This window comes from Gopherus flavomarginatus, chromosome 6, assembly GCF_025201925.1.
Source record: "Gopherus flavomarginatus isolate rGopFla2 chromosome 6, rGopFla2.mat.asm, whole genome shotgun sequence".
Classification (NCBI taxonomy): Eukaryota; Metazoa; Chordata; order Testudines; family Testudinidae; genus Gopherus; species Gopherus flavomarginatus.
In genome coordinates, this window is record NC_066622.1 from 86,665,411 (window position 1) to 86,686,272 (window position 20,862).

General features: G+C 42.6%; 1 protein-coding gene across 1 annotated transcript in view; it reads left to right on the forward strand.

Annotated features, from left to right (window-relative positions):
• The first annotated feature begins 12,627 nt into the window (after positions 1–12,627).
• The window catches only part of WAPL (WAPL cohesin release factor), a 128,934-nt gene continuing 120,699 nt past the window's right edge, over positions 12,628–20,862 (forward strand). Inside the window, exons 1-2 of the mRNA XM_050958546.1 lie at positions 12,628–12,992; positions 18,414–18,934. Of these exons, the coding sequence (XP_050814503.1) occupies positions 18,436–18,934 (499 nt within the window). The 5' untranslated portion in view covers positions 12,628–12,992; positions 18,414–18,435. The remainder of the gene's footprint in view (positions 12,993–18,413; positions 18,935–20,862) is intronic.

Consider the following 20,862-nt stretch of genomic DNA (forward strand, 5'->3'; position numbering starts at 1 on the left):
AAGATACACTAGAATAAATTAAGAACCAGAACCTCTGGCGTTCCAAATCACTGATTTTTAAAAAAAACCAACAACCTATATCTTTGTTTAGGAAGTTTTAACAGATTTACAAATCCACTGGTTTTCTGCGTATAGATGCCAGGGCTAGCAAGTAGGGCAATTGCCTGGGACCCCATGCCACAGGGGGGCCCCATGAAGCTCCATTGCTCAGGCTTTGGCTTCAGCCCTGGGTGGCGGAGCTCAGGGCCCTGGGCTTCAGCCCCGTGTAGTGGGGCTTTGGCTTTCTACTGTAGGCCCCAGCAAGTGTAATGCTGGCCCTGCTTGGTGGCCCCCTGAAACCTGCTCACAGCCCCACAAAGGGCCCCAGGTCCCTGGTTGAGAATCACTGACCAGCACACAATTGTCAGGTGTTTACACATTAAAAACAAAACAAACCACACTCCAAAACCTTCATGTCCATTGGTACCCAGGTTGAAAGTTTCAGCAGAGAGCAGGGCCAGCTCTGGCTTTTTTGCCCCCCAAGCAAAAAAAAAAGGGGGGGGGGCAGCCAGAGCGGCAAAGCAGGGGGAAAAAAACAAAAAACCTGCGGCGTGGCCGGAGCGGCAAAGCGGGGTGGGGGTGGGGGGGAACATGGCACGGCTGGAGCAGCAAAGCGGGAGGGGGAACAAAACAAAAACAGCAAGGCTGGAGCGGCAAAGCGGAGGGGGAGACAAAACAAAAATGGTACGGCTGGAGCGGCAAAGCGGGTAGGGAACACGGTGTGGCTGGAGTGGCAAAGCAGGGGTGAGGGACAATGGTGCAGCCGGCAAAGCAGGGGAAAAAAACAAAACAAAAAAACTCTACGGGGTGGCCAGAGCCAGGGTGCAGGGGGACTCCCAGTGCTGCAGAGTGCGCACCTGGTTTAGTGGAGGGGAGAGGGAGGGAGTGGGGGGAGAGAGAGAAGGGGGGCGGCCAGCGCTCAGCGGGATGCTTGCCACGTGGCCCCTCCCGCCGCGCCGCCTGCCGGGAGGGCTCCGCACCACTCTGGTCGGTGGAGAGGGAAGGACGCAGGCTGTCCTGCCAAGTTTGCTGCAGGGTGCTCCCCTACTCTGCGCCGCTGCCCCCTACAGGGCAGCCAGAGCAGCGAACAAAAAAAAACAAACAAAAAAGCAGCCGTGCTGCCCTAGGATTGGGCGGAATGCAACCCCGTACAATCTGCTGCCACAAGCAGAAGCTTGCTTGGCTGGTGCCTGGAGCCGGCCTGGCAGAGAGGCCAAAGATGAAATGGAGCAGAGAGCTGCACTCTCACCTAGAGAGCTGATCCTTGAAGGCCACAGATAAAACATGTTGACAGTAAAGCTTCCACTGTTGGCATCTCTGCTGCATCTGGTTTTGGGAATAAACAGAAAATGCTTATTTTCCAAAGGTGTCAGGTGCTAATTTTCCCAAAGATTAGAAGTTGCTTATTTTTAAAAAAATAAAACTAAAATACCCTGAAAAGAAGGGCATGGAATGACCCACAGTTGGAAAACTTAATTGTACTTCTTTTCACAGAGATAGTTCTTTAAGAAATTTTTGATTGGTCTCACATCTTGGATTATATTTAGAAATAAAAAGGAGTATATTAATTTCAATTTGCTGAATACTGGTGGGACCTACACTGAAGAAGAACATGGGGCTATACCCTTTTCCTTGTTCAAACTAATTAAGTTCCTTCACTGCTCTATAGAGGTTTAACTATGACTTTCAAAAGAGTGGCTGTGACCCTGTGTTCCAGCAATGAGTCACACAGAATTTTCAAATAGCAAGCATCAAGCAAAACCTTGTGGTCCTTTTGTACAGACCTGTTGTGTCATTCAGGGAGGTTAACATACTGTAGACAGAAGGCAGAAGAGAAAGGGCAGTTCAGTATCCTAAACACTTCCTGGAATGGTCCGATGATGGTTCTTCAGAGAAGGTGAAAAGTCTATACTTTGTGAAGATCATCAAGTAGATGTTAATTGGTCACACTAGTTTGAGTATATTTACTCTTTGCACAGTACATTCCTCACTAACCCTTTCAAAATGTTTATGTATACATAACTATAACGTGAACAATATTTTGCTTAATTGTTGTAGGTCCATGTGTGTCATGTATTCAGAATTACAGACACACTAGAAAATTTGAAGTGTGACCAGGCCACTGCAATATTTCAGGTGTACAATAGACCATTAGGATACCAATCAAATGCATTGTCTGTTCTTTCATCTCTGAAAGCAGCTTGCTCCAGTAATGGTTTGCTTGTTTGGAAAGTCAAAGCAGCCAATCAATACATGGTGATCTCATTCTTTCAGGCTGTTTTTTGACCTTTTGCTATCTTCTTCCAATATAATTCTGAATTATTCTGCCAGAACCCATTAGTGGATATTTATAGTGCACACAGTGGGATGATCTTTGACCAATATATACACTGTTGGTAAGAGCATACACAGTGAACCTTGTTAAATTCACAGTGACTGTAGAATTGGCACCAACATGCTATGTTGACTAGGCACTTGTGCAATATGGAGCACAGGTTGCAGTTTTCTTCGTGGCAAAGGCATTGTAATTAGGATAAAGGGTGAAACAGCCGGATGCATAATTTGTTTAGGCTTGTTTTCTAGCTTGGCATTAATGAAGACACTGACTAATGTTCATGCTCTATTCTGCTGCCTCTTCCATCATGGCAGGAAAATCTTGACACAATTATTTTTTAATTTTCATTTTATCAGCTTAATTTGCTAGTTGGTTGATTAATTTTGCTGTGAGGCTGAGGCACAAAGCCATCGAGTTACCCTCAACACTTCAGATTTCAGCTGCTTGTGGACTGCTTTTCTAGCTATAGTTTATATCATTGCCAGTTGTTACTTCACAAAAACCCCCTGCAGAAGCATATTTATTGCTCTAAATGCAGTAATTCTGTTGCACTATATCAAGTCAAGTTATGGTCAAATGTTTTCTAACTGCTGGGACATGATTGTTCAGGAACTGCGAGTGGACACTGCATTTCTTCAGTATTTGCTTTTTCCTAAAAAGTAAGGAAAGGACAATATTTTATGAAAAACAGCAAGAAATTGAATGAATATGGCATGTCTCTCTCTAGATTTACACACATAACCCATGCTAGCAGACAAAGGGGACAAAGACCTATGTTGTTTAGCATGTGCCACGCACATACCTTCTAATTAAAAAGAGAAGGAAACACAGGGAATACACACAGCAGTGTCCAGTCAGTAACTTCTTGTCCAGCTCCCTTGTGGCAGATGGAAAATAGAACAAGGCAGTGGTACACACAGCAGCCAGGTCATTACAAGAAAGAAGTTTAAAACGCAATTGCTTACTGCATGTGCACTATATTGTTTTCAACTTTATATGAAAATGTATCTCTGAGGCTTGCATTAAGGATTGACTCAGTGAAGACATTGAATTTCAGCAGTGCCAAAACCTGCTCCCCCCTGCCCACTCACACACTTGTAGAGGAATACCAGAAGTTTTTAAGAGTAAATGTATTTCTGATAAACAGCAACAGCTATCAGAGACTATAGTCCTCTATTAACTCCACAACACATAAAGTGAAACCTCCCCTTTCACCCTGCTAAATAGCCTAAACCCTAACTTGGAAGGATCACACTTAAGGGAGCCTATGTCTTCACTGAAAGGTAACTAACTTGCTGTAAAATCCTAATGGAGACACAGGAGAGGAAGTTTTCAATCTCACTGCAGTAAGTTGAGGTAAACCCCACGTGGTATAGTGTTGACCTCAATGATGTGTGTTGAGGTCAAAACTATCAGTGTCTTCTCTCCACTAGGATTTGACTCCTGGTTTTTCCAGTAGACTTGGACTCCTAGAAAAAGACTGTTCTGAACAAACATCTGATGCCCAATAGCAAGTTAGCCTCAGATGTTAGCCAACTGCTGTTGGCTCATCTAGTAGAACCAGTATTTCCAGGGGCTCTTTAGTGGAAAGGATGCTGCCATTGGCATGTTTGCAAGAGATGAGTGTGCAAGATGCAGAAAGAAGGTAGAGGGACACAATATTTCTCTGCTTGATGCCTGGATCTGACTCAGTAGTGCCATGACTTGAATCACTTATTTATCACAGCCATGTAGCCACATGCTGTGTTCCCTGTAACTCATGCTTTATTCCAGTCAGTGATACTTTAAACATTACATTATTAAGCTTTGCTGTATTACGTTGTTAATGCCTCAGATCAGCCCTTTCACATGCTGAAGTAGCCACACCAGGCTGTACATGGTCAAAAACTATATCAAGCTCTGCCTTTTCAAATCCCAGTTAGTCCCTTTTCCTGGGGGTTAGTCGAAGAAGATATGCTGAATTCTCCACAATGTCACTGCTTTACTAAGGAAGTCTATATTCTTCCCAGAAATCAAGCTTTTTCATATGTTGGATTGCAGCATCCACAAATCATACAGTAATATTCTGCTGTCTATTTAAGTATCACTCTGCATGACCCTGTTATTCTATCATGTTTTCAACCAAAGTAACTAACACCTTATTAAGAACTTCAGACAACAGGAAATTGAATTGGTGCTGAAAATGAGACCCCAACTGGTTTTGAAAGTCATTAATATGCTAGCATAGACAGGGCATCTCTATTTTCAACACTGTTTCAGAGAGAGAGAGTCAATGGTAGACCTCTCATTGACTTCAATGGGGCCAGGATTTCCCTGTGTTTTGGGTTATGCTGATCACAGAAGAGGTAGAATGCTGGAACTAGAGCTGGTCAAAAATAAATAAATAAAAAAATATTTTTTAAAATTGATAGAATTTTTTTTTACCTGTTTTTTCAGCTAGCTCTAACTGTACCCTGAAGATTGTTGGGAGTGAAACTTGGGAGTGAAGTGAGAGCATCAGGACCTTCCAACCTTCCCCTCTCCAAATCCCGTTTGGGGAGAAGTTCATAGGAGGTTCATAGGAAGGAGGGGAAGTTCACAGGAAGCTGCAGACTGTATGAGAGATGAACAAAGGCCAGGATGAGAAAGACAAAAGAGGGGGAAAAAACACAGACAGGAGTGGGAGACTGAAGCTACAGGGTCTCTCCGAACCAATGGGGGCTGACAGGTTTGACCTACTGGGAATAATGAGAAATGTCTCCTAAGTAATTTTTCGTCCCTCACCACAGTAGGGATGCCTGCCTTGAAGGATTTTTTTGGGGGTGTATATGGAGTTGTTCATGCTACTAATACTGAAGTTTTAGACAATATGGTAGGATTACTGAGGTCACAGCCAGCAAACTAGGAGACATCTAGTTATCCAACCCTAGTTAAATCTGCACTCTGCTTACTAGCCAGAAAATTTTGGAACGACTGTACGTAGTTATCTGCTCTCTCCTAAATTGTCATTCCTGTAAAATGGCAGCTATCTGTCATGTACTAGTTCTGACTATTAGGCACATCTACAAACCATGTATCCTTGATGGTGACCAAAAGCATATTTGGTCTCCATCCTTCCCCCGCAAAAAACCCCCTGCTGTTGTCCAGCAACAGAGCAGCACTGCCTCCCTCTTCTTTTGGAGGAAAGTTTAAACAGAAACAAGATATCTTTTCAGCTTATGTTAATGGCTCCACATTTGGAAACAGCTGTATTTTACTTTTGTACAGACCACATTGTACCCCAGAGCAAACATCTTGGCACAGAGCTTGAAGACCTTTGGAGAGTGCCAGAGTGGATTAGCCACATTTGAGTGTCTCTCTTCATTAGTTTCTATCTTTATGATAACCTTTAGAGGAGTAGTTTAGCATGGAGGTGACAGAGAGGCCACCTGCTGGCCTCCCAAGAAAAGCATCTGATCCTCTGATGGAGGAAGGGCCAGGAGGAGCTCCCTGCCTCCCATCCATTTCCTCGTAGAGGGGAAACTCAATGCCAAGATGTCTTACAATAAAGAGAGACAATTACTTTCAGCCATGGAGTTCCACTGATTGCAGAAGGAATAAGGTGCATGTTAAATCCTGGCCCTTTTTCCTCTCACTGCCAAAGAAAGTAGATACGATTTAGTTTATATTTTTCCTCTGCTCGTACCCACCTATTTGAGACTAGCCAGATACAACACAAACATTATGGGTTAGCATGTTCAGACCTAAGTTACTTTGGCACATCTGAAAATGTTACCCAAAGTAACTTTATAAACTTGGCACTTAAGTCCCAGGGGAAGTCAGTGAGTCACTGGGTGCTTTTGAAAATTTTACCCTTATTCTTAAAAAAACTTTTCAATTCTGTAATGACAACTTATTTTAATTAGTTAGCCCTATCTTTATCTGCTGAATGTCTTAAAAAAAAAGGCAGTCAGCACATTTTAGTCTATACTTATCCTCCATCAGTCATGTGAATTCCTGCCAAGATAATGAAGCTGTGATGCGTTAGAATGCAAAGTGTGGGATTTCAGAGACTGGAAATGCCATTGAAAAATGGATATAGTTCACAGGATCTCAAGTACATGGAAGCTTTAAAAAAGGGGTTGTTTTAAAACATTTTATAGCCAATCAGCTTCCTTATATCTTTAATTCTTCTGCTGTACCGCTTTCCAAGAGACTCCAGAATCACTACCTTTGGTTTCAGACATACAACAGCTTCCTAGGCATCAGCATCTCTAGTACTCTGAATATTTTCCTTACATTTTCTATCTCAGAGAATTAAGGCCCTGATGCTACAATACCTGTATGGAGCCAGATGACAGTCAAGGAGACTCTGCATTGGAGGTAGCAGCCTCTTCCTGCACAGAGCTCATTACAAGATCAAGGAGTAATTTGTTATATGACACTTATACCTATACTGCTTCCTTCCACTCCTGATAAGTACTAGATCAAGTAATGATCAAATACAGTTATAAAACTAAATTTAATTTCTCATCAAAAGTATTTAAAGAAAGCTCATTCAACAGTCTCTAAAATTAATGATAGGTTAGGTATTGTCATAGACCACCTGCCCAGACTGGCTTTAGGAGAGTTTCTACTCAGTCTGGTTACATCTCTGGACCTTCCAGCTTGGTCCTACAGCTAAATCATAAAAGAAAAGTCTACTCCTTCCAGGTAATATAACTCCAAAACAAACAAAACTTTCACTCTCGTCTCAACCTCACACAAATACTCCTCCCTGAGGATCTATCATCTTTTCTCAGCCCCTTCAAATCTTTCCTTGCTCTATCAACCCCACTTCCTACCTAGAGTCTCCCTCTTAACTTCACACAGGCTTTTCTGTCTTATTTCTAGCCACAGAAGGCCTGATTTAGCCACCCGTAACTTGTCTGTTATGTGAGTTTGCTCATTTTCTCCACTTGGGGAGGTAAGCTATTTGTGTGACAGGTGGGGCTGGCCTAGGGTGACCAGATGTTCTGATAAAATTGGGACCGTTTCGATATTTGGGTGGTTGTCCCATGTCCCGACCGATCTTTGGTCGGGATGCAATCTGTCCTGATATTTCGCTCCACTGGTAGCACTGGTGTTATTTATTTATTTGCTCTGCTGGCAGCACTCACCTTTTTTTTTCCTCCATTAACAGCACTCGGCTCTTTTTTTTTTTTTTTTTTTTTTTTTTGCTCCGCTGGCAGAACTTGGCTTTTTTTTTTTTTTGCTTCGCTGGTGGACCCCCCCCCCCCGCATGTGTCCCAATATTTTCTTCATCTCATCTGGTCACCCTAAGGCTGGACTATGGTTGCCAAACCTCCTGGATTGGCCTGGAGTCTCCCAGAATCAGCACTGATCTCTCAGTGACTAGTGAAAGCAATCCAGAAGATTTTAATAGGATATTTTAAGAAAATGACATAACGTCATGTTGGGGGAAAAAATCTCCCAGAATTGCTTCAGTCAGAGTTGGCATTCCTAGGCTGGAACCATCTCCCCTTAAAGGGCCAGTCACCACATAACAGGTGTCAACGTTAGGCCCTTGTGTTTTAAGCACATAAATTAGTAGCTTTGATACAGGATCATGAACCAGAAAAATGATCACAACCTTTTTATTTAAATGCCTTATAGTGATAAAGAGCTCAATCCGTTTGGCTTAACAAAAAGGTTAAGGAGTGACTTGATTACACTCTGCAAGTATCTACATGGGGCAAAAATATTTAATAATGGGCTCTTCAATCTAGCTGAGAAAGGTATAACATGATCCAATGGCTGGAAGCTCAAGCTAGACAACTCAGACTGGAAATGAGGTGTAGTTTTTTTAACCATGAGAGTAATCAATGTATACAGGGTTGTGATGGATTCTCGATTGCTGACAATTTTTAAATCCAAACTCAATGTTTGTCTGCCTCCAATCTTTCCTTATTTCCTTCATATATAGAGCTTGATGTGGAAAACTCTTATTCAAGCCGCCGAGGGTTTGCAAGATCAGGTACCTATATTATAAAAAATGTTTTGGTTCAAAGACTTTTTCTAAGGAGTTTGAGAAGTTCACAAGTTAACAGGCTATGGCTGCAGATATTTGAAATTTATAAAACCCACTGTAGCAGTTCAATATCATGCCACTGTCATCTTTTCTTTTCCCCTTTTGTCCTTTTTCTCAAAAAAACTTTAGAAATCTGCCGGTTATAAAAGCAGAAGCCTTACATTTTGAGACCACTCTACAGACTTCCATATATGACAACTTATAAGTGAACGTGTTGTCACCACACTGATGTTTGCTCTACAATGTTTTACTATCATGAGCTAGTCCTTAGACATACATATACATCAATACCTTTGCTCTGTTTTTACTGGTACTAGTGGAATTAGTGGCACAGGGAGTCTTGACAAAGAATGTGCAGTGATGGCCTTTGTCATGCTTTTTTTCTAACTGGAACTTTTTATAAAGTGTGTTGCTTCTGTGGACTGTGTGTGTAGTTGTGCGTGCAGTTCAAGTTTGTGCAATCACTGCATGATTAAGAGTAAAGCATTACAATATTTTAATTAATTACATGAATTTGTTATGGATCGATAAGACAGTCTCCTTATTTTTTTCTCAGGTCACCACTCTGGTGATAGAGTTAAGGTTGTTTGGGTGCCTTAACTGCAGGCTTGTCTATGCAACCCACCGGATCGGTGGGTAGCAATCAATCCAGCGGGAGGGTCAATTTATTGCATCTAGTATAGACCTGATAAATTGACCGCCGAGTGCTCTCCCGTCGACTCCGGTACTCCACCAGAACAAAAAGCACAAGCGGAATTGATGGGAGAGCATCAGCTGTTGATTTACCAATGAAGATATCACGGTAAGTAGATATAAGTACGTTGACTTTGGCTATGCTATTCAGATAGCTGAAGTTGTGCATTTTAGATCGACCCCACGTGGCAGTGTTGACAAGCCCTGCATTTCCATACTTTCAAAGATTGGGTTTCTTTTAACTTCAGTCGTAACTCTGAATATACTGGGTTTCTAATGCTAATTTTTGATAACTATACAATTATTGTAAGATTATTTACCTTTAAGTGACTGTTATGTACTCTAAATTGTAACTCCAGATTAACCAAATTTAAATTTAGTCTTAGACTGGGAAACCAACCCTTTGCCTCAAATACATGATCTCACGTTGCTGCACATTTTGTAAATACTAACATACGTACATTTAACATAGTGCACGGAGGTGTGCGGTTCAACTGCTTTATTAATTGATGCCATTAAGTTGTTTCTAAAACAGCTTGAGCAATGAAGAAAGATTGACAAACAAAAAATCTTAAAGTTTGCACTATTTGTTACAGCCTTCAAGAGACCATCAACTTGAAAAATAGTTGACTTCAGAATATTATTTAAAGTCAGGTTCAGGTACTTCTCAGTTCCCAGGGCCGGCTCCAGGTTTTCTGCCGCCCCAAGCGGCAAAAAAAAGAAAAGAAAAGAAAAGAATGATAAAAAAAAAGCCGCAGCAGCGCAATCACACCGCTCCACTCTTCGGTGGCAATTCGGCAACTGGTCCTTCACTCCAAGAGGGACTGAGAGACCTGCCGCCGAATTGCTGCTGAAGACTCGTGCCGCCCCAATAGCGGCCGAGGGCCACCCCTTGGTATTGGCCACTCCAAGCACCTGCTTCTTTAGCTGGTGCCTGGAGCCGGCCCTGTGAGTGCCACCATCTGAGTCCTCCTGCTAATTGTTCATTTTACAATTGCAATTTCCTATTTTTAAAAGTGATTTTTTTTGTCCTATTGCTGTGTGAAAGAGCTATGCAAACAGTGGAAACCGACTAAAGCCAAGATGCTGTGGAAAGTTACTTCAGTGCTTAACTTTACTTTTTTCAGTTTTAATGACCTAAGTTTAAGGCCATTTCACAAACTTTGGAAGAGGCAGTGTGGCCTATTGCAGCGGCTCTCAACCTTTCCAGACTATTGTACCCCTTTCAGGAGTCTGATTTGTCTTACATACCCCAAGTTTCACTTAAAAACTACTTGCTTTCAAAAACCAGACATAAAAATAGATAAGTGTCACAGCACACTATTACTGAAAAATTGCTTGCTTTCTCATTTTGTTTGTATGAGATTTTAGTTTGTACTGACTTTGCCAGTGCATTTTATGTAGCTTGTTCTAAATGTAGGCAAATATCTAGATGAGTTGATGTGCCCCCTTGAAGACCTCTGTGGGCTCTGGGTAGGGTGACCAGATACCAAGTGTGAAAAATCGGGATGGGGATGGGTGATAATAGGTGGCTATGTAGACAAAGCACCTGAATATCAGAACTGTCCCTATAAAATTGGGACATCTGGTCACCCTAGCTCTGGATGGGGCCAGAAATGAGTGGGTCAGGTTACAGGAGAGGGCTCTGGGCTGGGAAAGGGGGTTGGGGTGTGGGAGGGGGTGAGGGCTCCGGCTGGGGGTGGGGTTGTGGATGAGAGGTTTGGGTTGTAGGAGGGGGAAGGGTGTTGGGGGGTTGAGCTCTGGGAAGGAGTTTGGGTGTGAGAGAGGACTCTGGGCAGGGGTGCAGTGAGGGCTCCGGCTGGGGATGTGGGCTCTGGGGTGGGGCTGGGGAAGAGGGGTTTGGAGTGTTGGGCATTTGTAAGTGTGTGGGCTCCGGGAGGGAGTTTGGGTGCGGGAGGGGGTGCGGAGTCCCAGTGGTGCTTACCACAGCTCCCAGGAATTGGCCGCCAGGTCCCTGCACAAGTGGCCAGGGAGGCTCCGTGCGCTGCTTTCGCACCTGCAGGCGCTGCCCTCGCAGTTCCCATTCGTCACAGTTTCTGGCCAATGGGAGCTGCGGAGCCTCCCTGGCCACCCGTGCGTCATGGGGCTGCAGGGAACTGGTGGCTACTTCCAGGAGCTGCGCAGAGTTAGGGCAGGCAGGGAGCCTGTTTTAGCCCCAGGCCCTCACCAGGACTTTTAACAGCCTGGTTGGCAGTGCCGACAGGAGCCACCAGGGTCCCTTTTCGACCGGGTGTTCCAGGTGAAAATGGGACGCCTGGCAATCTTACATGTACCCCTGGTTGAGAACCATTGGCTTACTGTGTAGATCACTGGCCTGAGACTCTATTCCCAGCTGTGCCACTGGTCTGCTAGGTAATCTTGGATAAGTCACTTCACCTCCCCGTGCCTCAGTTTCTTCATGTGTAAAATGGGGATAGTACTTACCTCCTTTATAAAGCACTCTCAAATCTACTAATGAAAAGGGTCATCTAAGAGGCATGTCTTATTACTTACCTGTAGTCAGGGACGGCTCTATCTTTTTTGCCGCCCCCAGCACGGCAGTCAGGCAGCCTTCAGCGGCGTTTCTGCGGGAGGTCCGCTGGTCATGCGGATTCGGCAGCGGCTCTGTGGGTGGTCTGCTGGTCCCGCGCCTTCAGTGTACTCGCTGCCGAATGAAACCACGGGATCAGGGGACCTCCCGCAGCAAAGCTGCCGAAGGCTGCCTGACTGCCACTCTCAGAGCCACCGGCAGGCCACCCCCTGCGGCTTGCTGCCTCAGGCGCGTGCTTGCTGCGCTGGTGCCTGGAGCTACCCTGCCTATAGTCCAAACATATGATTTTTAACGTGTCTAAATCTCTAAGGCAGTGAAGCAGAGCTGCACACTGGAACTTGTTGCTTTGAATTGTTTTAGTGCAGTCTCACAAACTTGAGCAGGATCCAGGAGAAGCATTAGTAGAATGCTCCAAACCACTCAAAAGGCCTTAAGTGAAGGAAGGAACATGAGTTTCAGTTATTCAACCCAGTGGTTTGAGAACTTTGTATTGCAATCCTCAATGCCAAATAACCGCCATGGGCAGGCAAACTAGACAGTATCTACCGCATTGCACCTTGAGGCTGGGTAAATCACAAACAGCATCTCACTAAAACGTTGCCCACCTATCCAGAAACCAACCAACCAAGCAAACAAAACACTTGCATACTGCAACGTCACCAAGCATCAAGCAACCCTGCCGCGTCATACCGCCCTCCCTCTCTCCCCTTTATTGCTTGATGCAATGCCCGGAGCGGCAGCATGCGCACAGATGGACTCGGGCAGCACTCATGGGAGCATTAAACACTCCTCCAGCTCTCCCCCCGACAAGGGAAAAAGGCACTAGAGACTGGTGGGGGATGAAAGAAGAATCCTCCAACTCACCCAGCAATCTATAAAACTACAGGTCCCAGCATACCCCGGGCGCGCGTGCGCAGTGATGTCCCAGCGCCCTTTCGGGCCGCATGCGCGGCGGCGTGCGGATCGGTTGAGTAAGGCGGGGTGCGATTGGCTGCGGGGAGGCGGCCGAGTGTGGGAAGCGCAGTGACGGAAGGAGCGGGGGGCAAATGGCGGAGAGATGGTCCAGGGCCCTGTTCAAAGAGCAGCGATAATCCTGGTGCGGAGAAAGCGACGCCGGAGGAGGCGGCGCCGGGGGTCCTAGCGCCAGCGCGCACCCCCCACCCCGGCGAGGGAGGCTCCGCGGGGGGGGGAGGGACGCGGAGGAGTCGCGTTGGCGAGCGTGTCCGCGGGCGGAGACTCGGGGCCGAGGAAGCCCAGGTAGCCGCGTCCTCGGGGGCGAGTTCGGGAAGTGCCGAGAGCCGGAGAAGGGTCCCCTGCCGCCTCCTTCCTCCCTGGGTGAGACTGAGGTAGGTACCGAGCGGCAGGGAGAGACCGGGGCGGCTGCCCGGCTCCCTAGGCCTGTGAGGCCTCCAGTCTCTGCGAGAAGGCCCCGTTGCGCCTTCCACCGGGGCTGCCCCCCACCCCGTGTCTCCTGTTCGCTATAGTGGGTGAGGGGGCGGGGGGCTTCTCCTTGGGTGTGTGTGGGGGAATTCCGGCGGCCTAGGAAGTCCGGGGAGGGGGTGGGGCGGCAACTTTCCCTCAACGCAGCTCCCTGCGAGCCGGGCCCGGAAGTTTGCGGGGAAGAGGGAAGGGGAGTTGAGGGAACTTTCCCCACCTCCCCCAGTAGCTCGGAGGCTGGCTTCAGACGCTGCTGTCTGGTGTGCAGAGGAGCAGGTGGCGCTTAATCCGGGTTGGGTGCGGAGCCTGCTGCTTCCTGTTCCCTGGGTTGGAGCCTCCTTCGTCACTTTAACACTCTGGGCAGCTACTTCGGTTCTTACTGCATGAAGGTGGAGGGGCCTGATGTGGGAGGGCAGGGTTACCGCATCACAAATTGAGTCTATATGGAGGTACAGGATGATGGTGTCTCCCGTGGGATTTCATCAGCTTCGTATGTCTCGTGTTTAAACTATTTTTTCTTCCCTTTGATTTTGGAAGGGAAACGACGGGTAAAAAGTAAAGAGAAGTGGGCTACTTTCCCCCTTTAAAACTAATAGATCTGATTAGGCCTTAGCTTTTCAGAAAACAGTATTTAAAATGACAAGGAATAAGGTTCCTAAAATGGGTTTCAGTGAACAGATTGCAGTAAACAGTTTGTATTTATATTGCCTGTATTGTTTGGTGCCCAGACATTGCACCATTGTGCTAGAGTAGGAGAGCTAGAAAGTGCTAGGGCATAGAAACCAGAAAGCCAAACTAAAAATGTATTGTTGAAGCTGAGTGGAAAAGCAAAAAGAATCAGCATTAATAAGTTAAAGTTAAATTAGTTTTTAAATATTCTGTAATGCATTTAAAGTATTTTAAATCTGATTATGAACCTTAAAGATTGGTCATAAATGGATCATGTACTAATTCACTTGATGTTCATCTGTTTACTTATTCATATTTAAATAATCAAGCAGCACAGCAGATTTTTAGTTTCTGTATTCTTGTATAGTCTTATTAAATTTTTTTTAGAATTTTTGGATAAGACAATTAAGTCTCTGAAAATGTCAGTATATTGTATTATAAACATAAGGAGGTTAGTCCATATGATAGGGCTTTATAGCCTGCAATTAAATGACGTTTGGTAACTTGCTGTTTTTTTAAGCAGTTTTTTTGATTATTTAGATTTGCCAATACTTTTGCAGAGTGCTGAAAATGTGAAGTGCTCTAAGTCTCTGAATCAAGGTTTGACTAAACTCACGTGGTGTTGGTGAATTTAAAAAAAAAATTCCTGAGTATTGGAGCTGTGTAGGTTATCAATTGCTACAAAATTCAGTGCAATATTTTGTTTCTATCCCTTGTCGTAGTAAAGATGGCATTTCAAATATGAACTGTTCCTGTACTGTCTTTTTGAGTCTTCAGACACAGATCAAAGAACAGTACTTGTGGCACCTGAGAGACTAACAAATGTATTTGAGCATAGGCTTTCATGGGCTACAGCCCACTTCATCGGATGCAGACTAACACGGCTGCTACTCTGAAACCAGACACAGATCGGGTGCCTCTTCTGTTACTCCTTCCTAAACAGCAACATAGTAAAACTAATCATTTTGGTAAGCTTTGCTCTGTTGTTTTAAAACATATGGAGCAATAAGGATCACCTCAGGTTCACTCCACTCCTTGAGAGGAAAATGGAACATCAGAGGCAAATATTTAACTATTTACGTAGAAGAAACAAAAATGAGATTTAGAGAGTAGCTACTGCTCAACAGCCAGGAGATTCTAGTTGGGTGTGAAGAGAGAGGGAAAATCACAGAGCATGCTAATTCTACCAGTAGCCAGAGGTGTCAGTTTCAAATTAATCCTGCAAAATAGCAGAAATGAAAGATGGGCAGGAGTAACATCTGTAAATCCTGTCATCATCCTCTGTATTAACTACTGCAAAGGTGGAATTCTCAAGAGGATGTTGTTGTAAGATGTGACATTAACAGTGTAAACTTCTTAAGTCTTAGCATGCTGTATTTCTAGTCTTCTTCTTATGACCAGGACCAAAGACTGAAAATTTGTTTGTTACTATCGCAAGTGAAACTTGGCCCCACCAAGGAAAAGGCGATTAATATAAATAAGATGCTTACTAGAGATGACTGTCAGAACAATGTGGCTGGAAGACAGTCTGGTCTTGTGGCCAAGCTTATTCAAATATTTCAAGTTGAGAAATTATTTAGACCAAAATGAAAAGAGAAATTTCAAGAGAAAGCAAAATGATGCAGCTGTTCGTAGGAAAATAATAGTAAGGTGAGTAGAATTTTTGCAGGTACAGGACACATACAGAAAGTTACTTATTAATTTTTCTGGCCATAGTATGGGTATGCATAAATGGTAGCTTACAAATTTGAAATCCTTTACCATACATTGAAACTATTAAGAAAGGAAAATTCTTCTCAAGACAACTTCGCACCCCAATTTAGGATTTATAGGACCAGATTTTTACCTAAGATCAATGGAAATTTTCCATACGTTTTATAAAAAATCAGCGAGACGTCTAATCCTATCCCCCGTAGCATTTGCCACTCCATATCTGTGTCTGCAGACCTGAAGATGGACTTTACTTGAAATTTACTGTAACAAAATGTAACTTGATCCATTATCAGTGCCCAGGCTGAGGAAATCTAGAAGTAAATAGATTATATAGGGAAAATAAATTTGACATTTTTAATGTTCTAAAATATAGACAAGGTTTTTTGTTTTTGTTTTTTAACCTGTCTTCCTCTTCAAATTAAAATAAGGGCAGCAGTGAAACAGATGCAAAGAATTGTTCAAACATGTTTCCATTTAACCTGTGGTAGTTTTTTTTAAACTTAGCCACATCCACAATGGCCAATGAACAGAGCTGTTTCAACTACTCTTACATTTCTATAATAACAAGAACATTTAGGTTTGAAGGGACCTTGAGAGGTCAGCTAGTTCATTTTCCTGTGGTCAGGCAGGGCCAACTATACCGAGACCATCCCTCATAGGTGTTTGTCCAACTTGTTCTTAAAAACCTCCAGTGATGGGGATTCCAGAACCTCGCCTGGTAACCTGTTCCAGACTTAATTATCCTTATGGTTAGATGCCTTTTCCTAACATCTAATTTAAATATCCCTTGTTGCAGAGTAAGCCCATTGATTCTTGTTCTGTCTTCAGTGGATATGGAAAACAACCGATCATAGTCCTTTTTATAACAACCCTTAACGTATTTGAAACTGTTACTATGACACCCCCCCCCCCCAAATCCTTCTCCAGTTTGTTCACACATTTCTTAAAGCGTGGCGACCAAAACTGGATGCAGTACTCCAGCAGAGGCCTCACCAGTGCCAAGTGGGACAGTTACCTTCTGTGTCTTACGTTCCTATTAATACACTCTAGCCTTTCTTGCAACTGCATCACATTGTAGGTTCATGTTCAGTTTATGATCCAGTGTAACCAACGGATTCTTTTTAGAACTATCATCTGGCCAGTTATTCCCTATTTTGTATTTGTGCATTTGATTTTTCCTTCCTATGGGATTACTCTGCACTGTGTGGAATTTACTGATTTCATCTTATTGAATTCAGAGTAATTCTCCAATTTGTCAAGGTTATTTTGACTTCTGATTCTGTCCTCCTGATGCTTGTCACCTCTCCCAATTTGGTGTCATCCTCAGATTTTTTTAAGCATATGCTCTGAGCATGCCATTATTCAAGTGATTTGAAAATATGAATATCAGAATCCAGGTCAGACCCCTGAGCGACCCCACTAGATACATCTTCTGTGTGACACCCAACCATTGATAAATACTGCAGGACTATGGGCCTTCAATCTGTTGTGCACCCACCTTACAGTAATTTTATCTAGTCCACATTCCCCTAGTTTGCATATGAGAATGTCCTGTGGGACTATGTCAGAAGCCTTACTAAAATCCAAGTATATCATATCTGCTACTTCTCCCCTATTCACCAGGCCAGTAACCCTTCAAGGAAGGAAATTGGTTTCGTTTGGCATGATTTTGTCATGACAAATCTGTATTGGCTATTACCTATAACCCTATTATCCTTGAGGTGCTTACAAATTGGTTGTTTAATAACTTGTTCCAGTATCTTTCCAGGTTTGGAAGTTAGGCTGACTTGTCTATAATTCCCTGGATCATCCTTCCCCCTCCCCCCCCCCCCTTTTTAAAGATAGGTACTCTGCCCTTCTTAAATTGTCTGGGACCTCCATGAATTGTCAAAGACAATCATCAGTGTTTCTGAGATTGCTTCAGCTAGCTGTATAAGTACCCTAGGGTGAATTTTGTCAGGCCATTGTCACTTGAATACATCTTAATTACCTAAATGTTCTTCAAAATGTTTTTTCCTTATTCTGGCTTTTGTTCCTTCCCTCTTGTTAATGTTAATATTGTGTTAAGCATCTGATCACAATTAAACTTTCTGTTGAAGACTGACTGTTGGCTATTTTTGCACTGGATATCCTGAACAGTATTAGAAATGGATTTAGCTAGAACTGTATACTTTATGCCGGGCTATGAATCGTGCAAAAGCTTATTTACAAGCTGGACGTAATACATTTGGAGGATTATGACAATGGTCTTTTTCCAGTTAATAAGACTATTTGTCCTTGCATGCACAAATGGGGCAAAACACATCACAGCAATATTACTAACTAAAGCTTACCTCAGCCTTGTGAAAAGAGCATAAAAGAGTGAAGTTGTTATTGCTGTTTACGATGACATGAGATTTGAGACAACTGCAGAATTGTGAAATATTTTAACACTTTTCTTTTACGACAAAAAAAGACCTTTTAAAAACCAGACTGGATTATAGAGTCTAACTACTCTAATATGAGTTGCACATATAAATGTAGAATGAAAATGGTCTAAAGTTAAACAAAATACACACAGCCTTTCTAATTTTAATAAAAATAATCACCTCAAACCCTGGAAATAAAGGTGTGGTATGTAGGAGTTGTGAATGAGAATAGAACAATCCAAATATTTATTCATAGCAGATAATGTTTTTACAGACTTAGGGTGGTGAATTTCTACTAAATAAATGGGGACAAGTAAGTGACTGTTTTAAATTGATAGGTATGATGCATGTTGCAGAATTCACTTTAAAAAATACACATGTAAATGAAGGGAATTATGCCAGTCAAAAATAAACAGGCAATGCTGTGTCTTAAAACTAAAGTGTCCAGTGTGCTCTAATAAAGAGTGGAAAAATAATCACTTGCACTAAAAAGTAACGATATACAGAAACTAGTTTATCTAAGTCTTTCTCTTCCCACAGAGAATATGAAACAGCTGTCAAAATGACATCCAGATTTGGAAAGACATACAGCAGGAAAGGGGGAAATGGCAACTCAAAGTTTGATGAAGTTTTTTCTAACAAACGGACCACCCTTAGCACAAAATGGGGAGAAACCACATTTATGGCCAAATTAGGACAGAAGAGGCCCAACATCAAACCAGATATTTCAGAAATTCCTAAAAAACCCAAAATTGAAGAGGAGGTAACAGAAGATCCATTTGGATTTGATAGTGATGAAGAATCTCTGCCAGTGTCTTCAAAGAATGTGTCGCAGGCTAAAAGCTGCTCTCAGCTGGAACCCATTGAAGCTGCTCAGTCTGAGGACTTCATTTCTCTACTTGAAGCTAATAGCAGAATTAATCAGCCAATCAGCGGAGACAACATTGTGTCCAGCAAGAGCATATCTTTTGACAATATTGTTCATGGTTTAAAAGAAGAGAGCACAAACAGAAATGTAGAGGATGGGGAGAGCAAGAGCAGCAGAGCTAAACTCTTAACAGGTAAATTTATATTAAACAGTCTAATAGTATTATTTAAACAGTTAAGCATACTGTGATTTTTAGTAATCTGTGTACAACTGTTTTTTAAATTGCTGCTTTGCCTCAGGTTTGGTTAAATGTTGTAATCAAACGTAGGACCAAATAATCTTGCATATTGAGTGCAAAAACTGTGGATACAGAGACACATACTATATTTTATTTATCAAGTGTAAATGGAGAAAAGCAGACTCCTGGCTTTACAGTAATAGTTTGGTTAAGGGACCAGCTACCACTCTGTAAACAGTGTGCCGCAGGTTGCCCACCACTGCTCTACAAAGACTAACGTTGTAAGCAGTGAGGTTGATTCTTCCTTCACTATGCATGTATACTTCCACATATCCCCTACCCTCAAGTACGGTCAGTGGTTACATGGTTTCTTGCATATGTGATAGTATGAAGACCCAGTAATTCAAGGGATTGGTAATAGTCTGTTTTTCATGTAGCTGGTTCAAATCTAGTGAAGACAGGTAGTGAGTGATAAGATTAACATCTGTCCTGGCTATTGACTTGTGTGAAATGAGTGAGTGCACTGAACTTCCTCCTGCATAGATGCATACATCACAAAAACCTTCATAACTAGCATATTAGTTTCAATGCAAATCAAATAATTAAAGAGACATGTAGATTTGAAGTTCCCTCCTCTGACTTCTAGCTGTTTTCAGTTCAGTGTTGAGGCACTATAGAGGATCTGGAACTGTTCTCGGCTACGCTTTTTTTGGACGAATACACTTAGTTCTTTGGACTACTGTTGATAAGCACTGTATTCACTTTTGTAAAAGGTTTTAAAAATGATCTTTGATCTCTTTTCCGTTTACTTTAGAGTTTTGGTGTAAATAGCTGATATCAAAACTACTAAAACTGCAACTTTCTTTTTACCTGTTCAAGTTTTGGACAATGGTGGTTCTTAAAATGTAGTGGGCCATACTAGACCAAAACCTGTCAAGATGACACCTTGCAGCCTTGCTATATTGTCTTTGCTTAGAATATCACATTAAATTTCTGTAAAAAATTGAATCTCAGTATGTAGCTAACTGACCAGAAAAATAAGTGGACACTAGTCTGTTTGCTGTGCATTAGACCAAAATGGTATTTAATGGCTTAAGATGAGCATAGTAGGAGTTTGCAAGTAAGGCAGTAGTATTAATGGAGAGAGAGAAAATTAATTACAGGATGGACTTACAATACAAGTTTATTAATGTAGGGAAAAATCCACTTGTTAGCGTAATGTTGAAAACATGAGCTGTGGATAAACAACTGTGAAAATTTTAAATTTATCTTGTTTTTATTGGCTATTAACTTAATTACAACAAACAGTGCGAGCCCAGTCACATCAATTAATTATGTAAATGAGCTAACCCCCTTCAACATTTTGTATTTTTAGAAATCTAAGTTAATAGTGTGCTCCTTCACACAATATCTTATCATGGAGATATTAAATAAGTTGTAGGAAACCAAGACAGTAGAAGCAGTTTGATTTTTCGGGGTAGTGTTTATTTTGCCCAGTTACTGCAAATGAAACTGAGATAGTTGAGCAGCCATTATGTTTGTATCAACGTTTATCCAAAACAAAGAGAGTGCGGTGTGAAAACATCAACCAGAGCATTGAGCCAGTGGGCAGGTGAGAGTGCCGGCAGCTAGTGTAAATATAACTTCTTCAGAGACTTTCTTGTTGCACTGATTACTACTGAAGTAAATCTTGAAATGTAAGGCTACTTTTCAAACCCAGAGAGTTCATTTTATTCATCTTGAGACACTAAAGCAAAGAAACTTGCTTTACCACTGGTGACTAACCTATGATCACATTTGAGACCTCATCTTAATATGCAATAAGGGTGTTTTTCAATCATGTTAGATGTTTGGGCAATAATTGGAAATCTCTCTTAATGCTT